At 39.1% G+C, this 15,560-nt stretch overlaps 1 protein-coding gene across 6 annotated transcripts in view; it reads right to left on the bottom strand.

The window, feature by feature from the left end:
- The window catches only part of LOC137623295 (organic cation/carnitine transporter 2-like), a 195,816-nt gene that overhangs the window by 66,154 nt on the left and 114,102 nt on the right, over positions 1-15,560 (bottom strand). For all 6 annotated transcript variants that reach the window (XM_068354079.1, XM_068354083.1, XM_068354080.1 and 3 more), the window contains exon 5: positions 3,678-3,936. In XM_068354079.1, the coding sequence (XP_068210180.1) occupies positions 3,678-3,936 (259 nt within the window). The remainder of the gene's footprint in view (positions 1-3,677; positions 3,937-15,560) is intronic.

Here is a 15,560-nt window from a genome sequence, read left to right as displayed (position 1 = left end):
AAGGAATCCTCTTCCACCAAAGCTCTTCTCTCCATATCATCCTTCACCTTATGTTGCAATCTAATTTTCTGCCTCCCTCTTGATCTCCTCCCCATAACTGGTTCTTCCCAAGCCCACCCACTCCCTCCCCACCATCCATCCTCAACACGTGCACAAACCATCTAAATTGTGGCAATTATCACCTTTGTAATCTTTGCTATGCCTACCATTCTTCTTATTTCATCATTTTCCAATCTTTCAAGCAATGATATTCCCATAATCCTCTCAGTATTCTCATAATTTTCTGGGGAAATTATCAGGCACTACTTACCATTTAGGACTAGCTGAACCTGCATGACCCCATGGGATAACAGGAAGGGCTGAGGATTTTCTGGGAGAATAATGTTTCACTAATTCCCTCTAGGGGAAAGCTACACCTGTAAGACCCCGTGAGGTAACAGGAAAGGCTGCTGCACGAGAAGGTCTTGAAGGGGAATATGATTCCTTCAAGGCCATATGATACATATGTGGAGACATGACACACAGACATAGAATGACAAAGTATGCTTCAAGGTACAGTAAATTGAGGTGATACGAGCAGTACCAGTATAGAGGAAACTTCTGAAACCATAGCAGAGAAGTCTCCCTGGTCTCCCACATGTGAAATAAACAGCTGCTTGTACGAATTTAACACGCTCGAAGAAGACGAAGAACGAGCATGATCCTCATATTCTAGTGCTATCCAAGTTGGTAACATCGGCATCAATATGGAGTAGATTCAGAAACGCACCAGAGTGAGCATAACACCTTCTCTAGCGTGAAAGTGCTAAGAGAGGCAACTTAGTGTTCCTGCTAGTTTTCAAAGAAATCTGAGGCCGAGACTTGGGTTTTGAACAAGTCCAGCATGTCCTGGGTTTGATTGGAGAGCCACATCAAACCTATGATTATGGCTTTAAAATTGTGGAAATAAGGTATCAATCATGCATCACCTATTAGTGGATTGGGCATGAGGAGGCTCATCTAGGCCACCCAATCACTGGATTAAACTCATGATCTTAACAAAATGCAATGTTTCCAAAGTAGACATCTGAACCTCGATGGGGGGGGGGCTACATCAGTTAAACTGGTCTTCAGGCTCTCAGCAAGGTTGTCTAGAGAGTCATTCAAGAGGTAGTTCCACTTCTGGGGTAATTGGTGGTTCCACCTTAATACTCAAGTCAGAAGATTTGACTTTCCTTAAACATCCTTTCTTTCTCTTGCAACATTCAGTGAATGGAGGGAAGAGGAGGTGGAGAAAGAACGAGAGTCGTGCTCACTCCTGGCCCATGAGTTTACCTCTAGCTGATTACGATGGACTAATAGGGAGATCCATTTGTGAACTAGACCTGTGAGAGAGGGATTTCTCCGAGACAGGCTGTTTGGCACACCTTCTACAAGGATCTCATCTACGGCACTTAACTGCAATGTCATCTGCTGTAGATAGGGGTGACACTTGAGGAAAAAGGGGAAATGTTTTCAGTGGTCATTTCCAAACCTGACCCTGAAAAGTAGATTCATCTGAAAAATAATACTCTTGCAGTTCCAAAGAAGGAGTATAATTTGAAGAATTATGAATATTAGTCAAGGTAATAGTGGGGGAACAGCTTGGTAAAGCAACAGGTTTGTTAGTCATATCACTAATGGTTTATGGGTTATGAGAGCAAGGTTGTTGGTGGTTGTAAGCTAAAGTTTCCTGACAATGGGATGAAGGTGATGGTGGAACACAACCGCAAGGGGATTCCATTTCTATACGAGTGTGGATTGTGGTAGCACAATTAGAATGTACATTATTATATAACATGGTATCATAGCCATCACACAGAGGAAAATCATCATGTGTTGAAATGGTGGTCCGTTTAGTAACGTCATCACGCATGGGCACAGAAGCACATACCAACTTGTTTGGCTGATCCACGTATGGACAATACGAGCGGAATTATCAATGGTTTAGAAGTAACAATCCACTTCCGAGCGGTTGGCTTGGAAGAGGACAAATGGTCTAGAGCAACTTGGTTTGGCAAAAGTTGCAGTTGTGGATACAAGTGAAATGGTCTGATCAACCTCAAAATATCGTGATGGGCAGTTCTCAGATATCTCCAGAAAACTTGTCAGGGGAGAGCCTTGCCAAAGACCCCTGGAGGTACGAAGCAAGCCTAGCTCGCAAGAACGAGATGGAGAAGGACAAAAAGGATCCTCCAACAGGGCTGCTTCTCTAGAGGAAGAAATGGCAGTCTCAACTCTAGGGTTCTGCGAACGGGAAGAGGGGGTGACTTTCAACGTTTTGATTGTGGAAATACCTCCAAAAGTGAAAAGTCATCCCGGATAAAATCAGCCAAATAGGGCTCACCAGTCAAAAAACTAGTGGGAGGCAAGAAATATTTGTGCGTTACAAAGTAATGCCGTCGTACTCCATGACTGGAGCCTAAGAGGGCTCAAGACACGAAGGGGTAGAATGGGGGATAACCTTCTCTGCAGAAACAAGTTTACATTTCTTGCCATTGCTGGAAGAAGACGAGGAAGGAGAAAAAGCTATCTTAGCTCGTTTCTTGCATAGAGAACGTTATCTCTCCCACTGGGAAGATGGCAACTCCCTACAATACTCACACAAAGATTCAACAGAACACCTTTTGACACAGCACAAGGGACAGAAAGGCAGCAGATCTACACAGGCAACCATCATGGCTGGGGCAAGATCGCATGACACTAGATGTACTAGCCATAATCAAGCACATTTCTTATCACACACACATATAAAAAGTACAATTAGTGACAATGATATAGAAAAATACACACAGCACTAGGCACTACATGCAGTGGGGTTGCCTAGCAACCTATTATGATGCAACCGAGCCCTTTCTTTTTGGATTGTTTAGTCGTAGAAAACAGATCTAAGAGTAACCCATATCAATGACTCAGAACTTTGTATCCACATAGGTATATCTATATATCAGCAACTAGTGCCAGACAAGTGAACACTGTGAGGCAACAACTCATAGCAGTAAAACCATAGCCTACCTTTCTAATAAAGTACTGTACTTAACTATTTTTTCTTAAAAACATCTTTCCAGAGCATTAATTTCCCAAACAGAATACAAGTCTATATTGAAGATATATACTTAATAGTTCTATTCTTTCTTATATTTCATCTTCAGTTTTTAATCAAAAAATCATACTTCAATATTATGCTAGGATAATTATATGTTACTAAAGTAGCAGTGAGAAAAAATCTATCAAAATATAAAAAAAAAGGAAAATATATTTTCATACAACGCAGAAAAATAAAATTAAATTCTCATATAAAGTCTGAGAATATTCTTGTACAAAGATCTAAGCACATTGGCAAGGTGGTCTGATAAAATGGGTCATCCTGGAGTAGAGAACTAGACAAACACTAATTGTTAATAATTTTGGATATATGGTGAGGAATTTTTGTTGCTTATTTTTCTCTTTCTTAAATTTTTGTAAATTCATATTTCTTTACAGAAGAAACTGTCAGACTCTCTTTCCAATATATATGTGAAGCAATAAAATCCAAACAGATTATTTATAAAAAGAGCAAAGCCATAAATACACACCAAATTTCTTTGTGCTACATTTACATTCTTTGTTATCTTGGTTCAAACAATGAACACTACATTGTATATCACCTCTATACTTACTTAGTACATAGGCAATGCTATAATGCTGTTCATAGGTCATGCCAACAATGAACCTTATAATCACAAAGATTATAAAGCCATTAGAAAAAGCCGAGGCCATCCCAGCAACGGCACCAACAACATTGGCTAAAACAAGAATGGGAAGTCTGCCCCATCTGTCAGCAGCCCAACCAAAAGCTGTACTTCCAAACATGGAGCCAACAAAGAAGAGTGACTGGGCCATTACAGGCCGCCAATCCTCATCACAAACCCAATCTAGCTGCAATCAGACAAAAAAGGTTATCACAAACATGAAAAAAAAAATAAGGATATTTCAAATAAAATCTATTATGTCCAAAATTATCTTAAAAAAAAATTATGGAGTGCCCATTTCATAGTCAGAATAAAAGATTTACAAAATATGAAATTTTAAAGAAGAGAAAAAAGATTTTAACAAAGGAAAACCCTATTCTTAAGTAGGTGCTGTGTGGTCTCAAAGAACTTTCCTGTTAAAGACTAGAACAGGAAATCTAGTGAGACTAAATATATCAGATATATTGTCTTGACAGCTCCAGGTTCAGGCTCTTTTGAACCTTTCACAGCACCTCTATACTGAAATACGTCTGATAACCAATGGCTCGTCATCACAGAGAACCAATAATAAAAACTGCAGACAATGCTACCAGTACGCTTGTTGTGCCTACCTATCACCTACATACATAACAAAATCCATACGGTCCCCTTCTCTACACGAGGCTAAGGAAGGAGACCACAAAACACCTCCCCAAAAACTTTTTTTGAGTTACTCCAAGAATCATTATCAGAGCAAGCATATAGTAGACTAATGCACTATACAGAACAATCATCTAAAACCAAGCAAACACCCAATTTGTGCATTTATGGACGAGAAGAAAAACGAACAAGCCTGATGCTCACTGTTTAAGGGAAGATCCCTATGAAAAGAGCTAGATATCCATCTAGGGACCAAGATGAAAAGTTCCTCTGCAACCCAGTAATGTATGTAACTTTTAGGGAATCTTAAGTTATGTTGCTTCTGTAATAACATAGTACTACACTTATCAAGAGCAATGTCATTGCATCCATATGACTTTAATCATGCAAGTCATTATAAATAGCCTACTGTTGAATACACCATGTACCTCCATTTTAGATATTGTCTAAATTACCTCAAGAAGAGTGTTACTAATAGCTCATATCCAGTAAAAAGATTAAATTTGTATATATGTTCATACTGATTCACTTTTGTTTATGTTCAATTGCTTATGCTTTGCACTGTTTATATGACACCAGTAGATGGGAGAAAAGAGGTGAATAGATAAGTAGCATTTTGCAAATAAGGGCACCTAAGAATTGCAAAAGTTGCCTTCTTTATGTTCACCAAGAATACATATTCTACAACGATGGCAGGATCCTAAATATAATACTATACTAACAATACTTCATCTCAACTGATCAAGTCATCAATGAGTATTAGGTCTAAGTCACTATTTAGAGATAAACGTATTAAAATATTACAAGGTAGGCTGTGAGGTTTCACAGGTAAAACAGTTTAAAGAGGAATTTTTTGCATAAAGACAAGTGCATGAGAAAAACGGGGAAAACATAATCTAACCCTGATTTGACATTAGAATTCATTTAATCTAGTTTAGGAGACTGGCATCAGAATTCATAAAAATATTTTACAATGATGCTAGATATTGAATGCTCTGAGCAATTCAGCATTGCAGCAGATCTAAATTCTGTTATTAAAAGATGGAAGAATTGGGTTGAGGATTTTAATAACTATTTGGAAACATTATGTAATTTCAAGATTGCACAGTAAAAAGCATTGTTATTGCAAATGCACATCAAAACGTTTGTGAAGTTTCAAGACCTCACAACCATCAAGTGACACAAGTGAAGCTGCAATGCAGGCTCTTACAATATACTTTACTCCACAGTTCAGTAAATTCTTTGGAAGATACAAATTCACAACTCAAGCATATCAAAAGGCCAGGTGAAAGTTTAAATGCATTTGGGACTAGACTAAAGAATTTAGCTGCTATGCATGATTTTCTGGAATTAGGAAATATTATACACTAATTGCACATCACAGGCACCAAGGAAAAAATTTACTGTCAGACCTAAATTCAACGTTAGGGAAGGTACTAATTATAGCCTGATGTTTAGAAACATCAAATAGGCAAATTAACAGTCCTATATGTAATTTTAAAAGGATTAGAATGAAAATATCTCATATAAATTAAGAAGGACTATGAGTATCCAATAGGAATGTGGTAAATCATAGTTAAAGAAGACTTCCCAGCCTTAATGTTTATAAATATAAGAATTATGTTACTCCATTATGTAAATGCATTTGTGGTGACTCAAGTCCAACTGATTAACGCCCAATTTCCATAACTTCCATATTATCTAAAGTTTTTGAGCATCTTTTGGTAAAATGTCTAAATAAGTTAGCTGAAAGCTACTTCCTGAGCAGTTTTCACACCCAACTTCCAAACATCATTATGAATTAATTCAAAACAATTTTTGTCTGGGGTTTAGACAAAGTTCCAAGTTTCCGGTTTAAATTTAGTGCTTAGACCCTCTTTAACATATAAATGTGCTAATTGTTGTAAGGCTAATCAATTACTCGACCTCTTTTTGGAGGACAATTTAGTAAAGTCTTGATCCATTTACTGTGCCTCATATAAAAGAAAATCTCTAAATTCAGATTAAGTATTAAATAGTTATCACTTTCAATTAAAATGACTACATGGTTTGAAGTTTGATCAAAATGATCAATAAGTTTTAGCTTATCTAAATCATTCACATGTACTGTATAAGATTAATCAGTTACCCAACTTTGTTACTGTATAGAATATAATGCCATCTTTGAAGTTCATTCTTTACACTAATGAATGAAAATTGCTAATGCATGGTTTTACAAGTATTTAACCCATGGCTCTATTAAGAATATGTGAAGTGTTGTTACTAATATGGTTGACGTACCATACTGTATGACTACTTAAATACTTTGAAGGCTTAATGAAGTTTCACCTGAAATAGTATAATTTTTATGGTATTTTGATTCAATAACTACTTGTTTGGTTTGATTTCTACAGAGAGAGTATAGAGTTTAAAAAATATCAGTTGTGAGGATTATGATCACACAGCTCTTGTTAACAATTATGTTTCAAGTTAGTGTTTAAGGAAAGTGCGAGTATAAACTGGGCTGTGATAAAGCTTATAAACTGTTAACAAAATTGCTGCCTTTTGTGGCCCATAAAAGCTGAGGAAAGTAATTTTAGTCAAGGGGAACTATAGACAGACAAGCCAATGGCCATACCACACTGAAAATGCCGCTTCTTGTTAGATCAGTGAAATAAGCAACTTTATATCTGGTCAGTACTTGGATGGGTGACTGCCTGGGAACATCAGATACATATGGAAATTTAATACTGTACCTGTAGTTGTTTTTGGTTCATTGAGTGAATAATGATATGACAATGTTATGCTTGCTTACCAGCCAAGTTTGCAATCAACTTATTTAACTTTTTATTATTCTCAAAGGCCAGCGAGCCTTCTCTTGTGGGCAGCAAGTTTGACCATGTCTGTAGTACACAAATGTTCATGTGCAGTACTGTAAACTTACTGGAATGTGTTAATTCATTGATGCAATACTTGTACTGTGATAGGAACTAAGTAAAAACAATATCTGGCAGAACAGTGGGTTACTTAGTGCGTTAGTTGACCGCCTGTATTCAATGGGCAGTGAGTTGTTACGTCAGAAGTTAACACACATATAGGGCAGCGAATATTTGTGGATTCTCATTTTTTGCAAGTGTGTCTGTTACCTAACCCAAGCGAATAAAGAGGGCTGATTGTAATAGATTCTCATCATTTACATTCCCACCATTCTAATTACTCTATAAAACATCTAGCTTACGAGGCAGAAAACAGAGTTTGGCAGCTGCATCTTTATATCACTCCTCTTGCTAAAGCAAGCATTTTCTTAGATTTTCTTATTTGGGAAATGGCATTTCATATCGCAGGCACACTAAGATTTTTTGTTATTAGGGTAGTATCAGCTCAGCTGGTGGGTTAAATTTTGTATTCATCACGGATAACAGTGTGGTTGCGTTCACTTACAATCTAGGCCTCTAATTCATCACTGGTTTACTTTCGTGGGGCAATTTCTTACATGCACTTTTTTATTACCATTATAAGTCGGGCTATATTGGATTATCTGTTTTTAGTTACAAATTATTGTTAATAATACTGAAAGGTTAATTTTCCAATTAAATGCATGAATATCACTCTAAAGTTACAACCCTTAGAAGGAGTCATTACACAGTCAGCCCTCGGGTCTTCACCAGTCTTATCTTCGTGGATTTTGTCATTCGCGATACAGAGAACCTATTCAATAAAAAATCCCATTCACTGTTTCATGATAGGCCCTTTTGCGGCACGATGATTCCAAACCGACCACATTCCTTTGCACCAAGCATGCTTCATGCCACTTCCCCCCTTCCCTCTACTCCCGGCACAACATACAGTCTTTCGCTGACTCGGCCTCAGTCTTGCCTCATCTCTCATTGTGTGTGCATCTCCTGCTTCATCCCTACGTATGTTGCACAAGTTATGCCTTTCCTTTGTTTCAACAAGATGGCCCCTATAGAGCTGCTTCAACATCCGAAGGTTCTGCTGAACGGCAGAAGGTGAAGACTCTTGAGGAGAAAGTAAAAGTCCTTGATAAGTGCAAGGAAGAGATGAAGCACAACAGCAGTGGAAAGGAAGACTTTTCAGTATTTTCGGGGGTACAGTGAGGTACAGTACGTAGAAAAGAATGCAATTAAGATTTGTGCTGTTGTGACTGCTAATGCCCCATGCAGTGTGAAGGTTGTATCCAAGGTGAGGGAAAAGGGCAAGATCAAGATGGAGAATGACCTATTTTTGTAGATCATGGACCAGCCTCAAAAGGGAATTGCCATTGACTTGCTCGCCATCCAAGAAAACGCCAAGTCTCTATTCCGCCATTTCTCAGAGGATGATCCTCCTCCGTACACCAGCCAAGATGCTGGTTTGATAAGTTTAAACTGTGTTTTGGCCTCAAAAGCGTGTAAATTAATGGGAAGTCAGCCTCTGCGGACCACAAGGTAGCGGCAAATTTCCCGGACGAGATTCAAAAGCTTGTTGTGGAGAAGGGTAAAGCCAGAACAAGCTGGAATATAGATAAAACGAAGTTTACGTACATTCATATTTAAAATTCTTATGTTCAGTAGTTACTGTATAGTTTACGTAATTAAATTTTTTAAATCTTGTTTAATTTTAGCTTAAAATCTGGCAAACCGTAGAGCCACGTGTCTACAGTAGCATTGTATGAAAGTATATTTTTGTAATTTCAATTAGTTTCTGATACCTTTAATACAATACAGTACCTGTACATAATGTTTATGATAATTCAAATTTTTGCATTATGAGTGTCCTTATGCTAAACGTAAATGTTAATTAGCTTACATACTTTTTCTTAAATTAACGTATATAAATCAGTAAAAATCTTGTTTAATTTCAGCTTAAAACTTAGCAAATTGTAGAGACACGTGTAGGCAGTAGTATTGTATGAAACTATAATTTTGTAATTTGACTCCGTTTTTGGTACCTCCAGTACAGTTCAGTACCTGTACATACTTCTAGCTCTTCTAGGAGAAGAACATTCCAAAATCAAACAACTGTTCTAGTCTTGGGTAGTGCCATAGCTTTTATACCATGGTTTTCCACTGTCATGAGGGAGAGTTCTCTTACTTGAGGGTACACTCAGGCACACTATTCTATGTTTCCTTATTTCTTTCCTCACTGGGCTATTTTCTTTGTTGGAGACTTTGAGCTTATAGATTTTTGTTTTTCATCTAGGGTTGTAGCTTAGAGGATGATGATGATACATATTTTTTCACAGCTATACAAACCTGAGTCCTTTAAATGGGTTTATGCTTATGTCGATTTTCTACAGCCATACAAAAAGAAAATGGAGTTCAATTAGCAATTATAATAAATTACATAGCAACTCTATTGCTGGGAAGCATTACATACTGCATGATGCAAGCTCCATTTCATCCTGGTCATGACTTGTGGGGTGGATGAGGCAGGACCCTTGCTTAAATGACTCAGGTCACAATAATAAAGAATTACTTTATGTAAACAGTCAAAAGGTAAGTTGAATAAAAACAGGCCAACCAGCTTGTGAGGAGGCAGGGCTGTAGTGTTTGTATCCCCTAAATCAAGACCAAAACTTTATGAGAATAGCAATTTCACAATTTACAAATAGTGGTTATCCTTGCCTGCATTAGGTTGTGATCCAAGTGAGTATTCCAGGGTCCACATCTTGTGAGTATATTTAGACTTGATCCACTTTACATACCCTATGATACGGAGAATAACTGTCCTTGTGACAAAAGGTTAGGTGTCTCGTAGAGCTTAGATTAAATCATTTGTTGGACCACAACAATAGGATCTAAGGAGGATGTGTTAAAAACCTATGAGTGCAAACTTTTGAATTGTGGCCTATAAAGGTGTTCTGTCTTCTCCAGACTCCTGCACAAAGTACTTGGGCTATCAACTGGTTCTTGCGGAACGTTAGGGTTGCAGCAAACCCACAGACCTACAGTGCGTTCTCAAGAGGGGGGGGGGGGGGGTTCCTGGCAATGCTTCCCCCGAGAATTTATATGCTCTCATAATAGTCTCATGCAACCAAAATGAAATTGTATTCTTAGATATTTTCTTTGTATTGCAGTATGTACTCACAAACGAGTTTGGAATTTTAGATCTGAAAAAGGCTGTTCTCTTCAGGTATTTTCTGACTGCTCTTATCTGGATCATCAGTTACCTCTTTAAGAGATGAGATCATGAAAGAGTTGAATCAATTATCTGGATCATCAGTTACCTCTTTAAGAGATGAGGTCATGAAAGAGTTGAATCAATTATCTGGATCATCAGTTACCTCTTTAAGAGATGAGATCATGAAAAAGTTGAATCTATTATCTGGATCATCAGTTACCTCTTTAAGAGATGAGATCATGAAAAAGTTGAATCTATTATCTGGATCATCAGTTACCTCTTTAAGAGATGAGATCATGAAAAAGTTGAATCAATTATCTGGATCATCAGTTACCTCTTTAAGAGATGAGATCATGAAAAAGTTGAATCTATTATCTGGATCATCAGTTACCTCTTTAAGAGATGAGATCATGAAAAAGTTGAATCTATTATCTGGATCATCAGTTACCTCTTTAAGAGATGAGATCATGAAAAAGTTGAATCTAGAGTCGAGTGCAGCCGGATTTTGTGTCTTAGCCACAAACTTGAGAACAAAGGTGAAGGATGACTATTTTCACTCTTTGGAATGCAACATAAGATAGGATAGTCCATGAAATTTGCTACTCTCCTGGCTGAAGCCAAGGCCAGGAGAGAGACGGTCTTTAGGGTAAAATCCCCCTTTAGGGCTTTATGCAAAGATTCAAAAGGGGCAATTTTCAGAGACCTAAGCACCTTCGTCATATTCCAAGAGGAAGGCTCGAATTTCCATGGAGGGAAAGTCTGTTTAAAACTTCTAATAAGAGTGGATAGTTCCCATGACGAAGACTAATCAAGCCCATTCATTTTAAAAACCTGGCTGAAGGCCGAGTGGTAGCCTTTAACCACAGTGACTGAAAATTTTTTTTTCATTTCTAAGGAACATTACAGTCAGCAACCCGGGGAATAGTGGCTATGAGTGGAGCAATATTCCCCCTATAAAACTAACCACAGAAGGTTGATTACTTGGCTTGGTAAACCATTGTGGACGACTTTCGGAGATATCCAAAAAGTTGTTTCGCATTCGGTCTCAAAAAGCCTCAATTTCAGAGGAGATGCTGGATAACCTCCAGCCATGAAGAGACAGGTAGTGAACGATCTCATGGAACTTTCTTAAATGTGGTTGGAATAGCAGGTTTGGCCATTCTGGAAGTTTTCTTGGACTTTCCGAGAAGATCTAACAGGTCCGGATACCACTCAACTTTCGGCCACTTTGATGCTACTAGCGTTACTCAGACTTCTCGTGACTCCTTGTTTCTGTTCAGTACCTGGCGAATGAAGAAAAGGCATAGAAATCCAGTCCATCCCATAGGTGCTGGAAGGCATCTTTCATTGCTGCAGCTGCATTTGGGACTGGAAAGCAATACACCAGGAGCTTGGCATTCAGGCGAATGACAAACATATCTATAGTCGGAAAGCCAACAAAGTTGCAAGAATCTTCGCCACTAACGAAGCATAGACCATTTGGAACCAGCTGTCATCCCTGGTCGACTAAGCTGGTCCACAATGACGTTTCTCTTCCAAGGAATGAATCTCACCGAAAAAGACATTGTATCAGTCTGTGCCCATCGATAGAATTTCACTGCTAGTTGGCATAGTAGGTAGGAGACTGAGCCTCCTTGATTGGAGATATAGGTCACTACTGTGAAGTTGTCGCTAATCAGCACCACAGTGATCTTTAAGAGTCTCCGAGAAGTGGAGTAGCACTATGTATACTGTTTTAATTTCCAAATAATTGGTACGCTAGGACCTGTCTTCCTGAGATCACAGACCCGTATTCTGCTCCATTCGCAAGTGAATGTCCCGCCCTTGATGAGAAGCATCAGAAAAAAGAAATTCTGGTAGCAGAACCTGTAGAGGTGTTCCCACTAACAGGTTCTCCTGCCTCAACCACCATTGGAGATCTATCACTACCTCATGGAACACTGACACCGAGGCTGCATGAGGATCAGATATTTGTGACCACTGGCTCTTCAAACTATACTGCACCGAGCAAAGATGCATCTTCCCGAAGGGGACTAGTTTCTCTAATGAGGTGAGGTGACCCAGAAGCTTCTGCCAAGAGCAAACTGGGAGCAGCTCCCTTTCCAGGAGGGGTTCTACTACTTTCTTGAATATCATCCCCTGTTGGCAGATGTAAATGCTCTGGCTTGAACTGAGTCAATTTTCATGCTTAGTTATCTGATATGCTGTTGAGGAACAGGGATGGATTTCTCCAGGTTCAGCTAAATCCCCACCTCCTTGAAGAAGTTGAGGAGGAGATCTTTGTGCTTTGAAAGCAAAGCCCAAGACTCTGCAGAAAAATCCGGACATCTAGATACCTTAAGAGTCGGATGCCTATGTTACAAGCCCAGGCTGAAACAAGGACAAGGATCCTGGTAAAGACCTGAAGTGCTGTGGAGAGGCTGAAGCACAAAACCTTCAAGTGGTAGATCCTGTCCCTGAAGGGGGATTTAAGATACTTCCTTGATCCTGGATGGAAAGGGAACTGAGATTGCGTGTCTTTTAGGTCTACGGTAAGAAGAAAGTCGTTCTTCCTGATGGTCTGGAGAACAGTGGCCAGATTCTCCATTTTGACCTTGTTTGATAAACAAGTTCAAATGGGACAAGTTTATGATGGGTCTCCAGGCCCCCTTCATTTTTTCTACTATGAAGAGATAGCCGAGGAACCCTGGGGAGTTGTCCAAGACTTCCTCTACGGCTACTTTGGCCAACATCTTAGACACCTCCTCTTGTAGGATGAGATCTTTGACAGATCATCTCAAATAAAATGGTCGAACTTCAGAGTCCAAGTCAGAGGAGGTGGGCAGTCTAAGTAAGGGACTCCATACCCTGAACATAGAACTTCTACAGTCCAGGAATCAACCCCAAAAATCTGTCACCTGCAACAATTGTTATGTAGGTCCTTTTCAGGATAAGAGCAGTACAAGGAGAATGATCTTTCCTAGGACAGCCATCTAAGGCGCCTTCTACAGGGATCATTTCTACAACGTTTGACTGGAACTTCACCAGCAGTAGATGGGGGCCTCACTCAAGGAAAAGGGGGCAAAGGCTCTGGCACCTTTCCCTATCCTGATCCTGAAAAGAATTACCTGCAAGAGAAGATCTTTAAAATTCCATAGAACGAGCAAATTCTGAAGCACTTCAAACAGAAGGCAGGGTACTAGCTTGTGTACGCTGCAGTGACATAGCTGGTTTGTCATTCGTATGCTGAATGGTTGTTGGATTCAAACAAGGTAGTCGAGGTCTGGAGGTAGAAGCTACCCGATAGTTAGTTTGAGTTGATGAAGGAACATATCCATGCGAAGATTTAATTTGTTTATGTGAATGGGCAGTGATAGCACATTCAAGGTATGAGTCTTTGTGTGACGAGACATCATAGTCATTGCGCGGATGAATATTCTCACGCGCTGGAATGGCAGCACATTCAGTGACGTCAGCAAGCGTAGGAATAATGGTGCCTACAGACATTTTAGCTCGAGAATGCTATGCAGCTATCGAATGTGTTCCTAACACACAAAGAATCAATTTATGACCAGTGATAGTTGTTACCTTCATCTTCCATGCAGGTTGCTTGGAAAGAGAAGAGGTAACAATACCTGAACAATTCGGTCAAACCGAAGTCATGGTTGCGGACACTGCCAAAGCGGTCTGAACAACGTCAACATAAGCGTTTAGGGAATTCTGGTACGTGGCTTGAGAATTCTTAGAAGGAGAGTAATGCCGAGGATCCATGGGCATACGAGGTATGCCAAACTCATAGGTACTAGTGAGTGAAAGATAAGGATCTCCAACAGGGGTGCCTCAGTACAGGGGGAAATGGCATGCATGGGAATGAAGGGAGACTTTCGACACTTTCACAGGTGATACTTTGAGAAGTGAAAAGTCATCATGCACTAAATCTGCCACAAATGGCTCACTGCTCAGCATGCTAGTGGGAGGCGAAGGAGATCTGTGTAAATCAGAATAATCAAGTAATGACACTGGAAATGAATCAAGCACAGGAAGTGTAGCAGCCGTAGCTAGGGGATTCGTTTCTGTAAGTGACTCGCGACCACTTGGACAATGAGGTGATAAGGCATTCACAAAATTATTATAAAAAATTAAAGGCACATCATGGCTGTCAACATCCATATTTGGGGTCCCTCAGGCCTCAAGAAACAAATGACTAGAGTGGGAAATAGTCATTGAACAAAAGATCTTACGTTTCTTACTGTCACCAGAAGAACACGAAGAAGGGGAATGACTCCTTTTTGCTTGTTTCTTTCTATGGGAACGATATTTCTCCCACAGGGAGGACTGCAACTTACTACAATACTGTACTTACATGGCAATTCCACAGACCATTGTTTGCCATAGAATTCAGGACAGAGAGGATGCGGATCGACCTCAACCCGACTCATAAGGCGACCATATACAGCAGGGGCAGGTGTGCATGACATTACTGTAGACACTAGACATATTAAACACAAGTAATCCAATGTGGAGGTTGAAGTCATGATCATATCTAAGATGAGAGCAGAACTCTTAATGGTATGGCGACTAGGAGAAGAAGGAAATTTGTATCTCAGCTGTACATAATGCTGCCCAACAGTATAGTTGCTATGTAACTTATTACAGTTGCAAATGAAACCTGTTTTCTCTTTGTCTGGTTATAGAAAATGGACATGGGAGTAAATCCATTTAAATGACTCAGATTTTCTATCTGAGTAGGAATAAAATAATAATAAAAATGTTAGCATATTAATGTATATTGCAAAACCTAACTACTTAAGGTTTACCAATACCATACCTAAATTCTTAATAGAAGTGGTCACTTAGTCCCATGATATGATTGAGGTAAAGGTGTTACAGAACCACAATTGTAAACGGCAAATATATGATGTGCATGTGGACATTTAATATGGGATAATGTAAAGTGAGACTATAAACTTACTAAATGCATATTTTATATTAAGGATACACAATCTCAATTGGCTATGCTAGCATAAAAGTTTCCAAAAAGGATTAATCAAAATTTGAAAGTGTAACAATACAAAAACAAAAGAGGTAAAG

The sequence above is a fragment of the Palaemon carinicauda genome, chromosome 30 (genome assembly GCF_036898095.1).
Source record: "Palaemon carinicauda isolate YSFRI2023 chromosome 30, ASM3689809v2, whole genome shotgun sequence".
Lineage (NCBI taxonomy): Eukaryota > Metazoa > Arthropoda > Malacostraca > Decapoda > Palaemonidae > Palaemon > Palaemon carinicauda.
The sequence above is the reverse complement of the archived record's forward strand: the minus strand, read 5'-3'. Positions and strand labels throughout refer to the sequence as shown.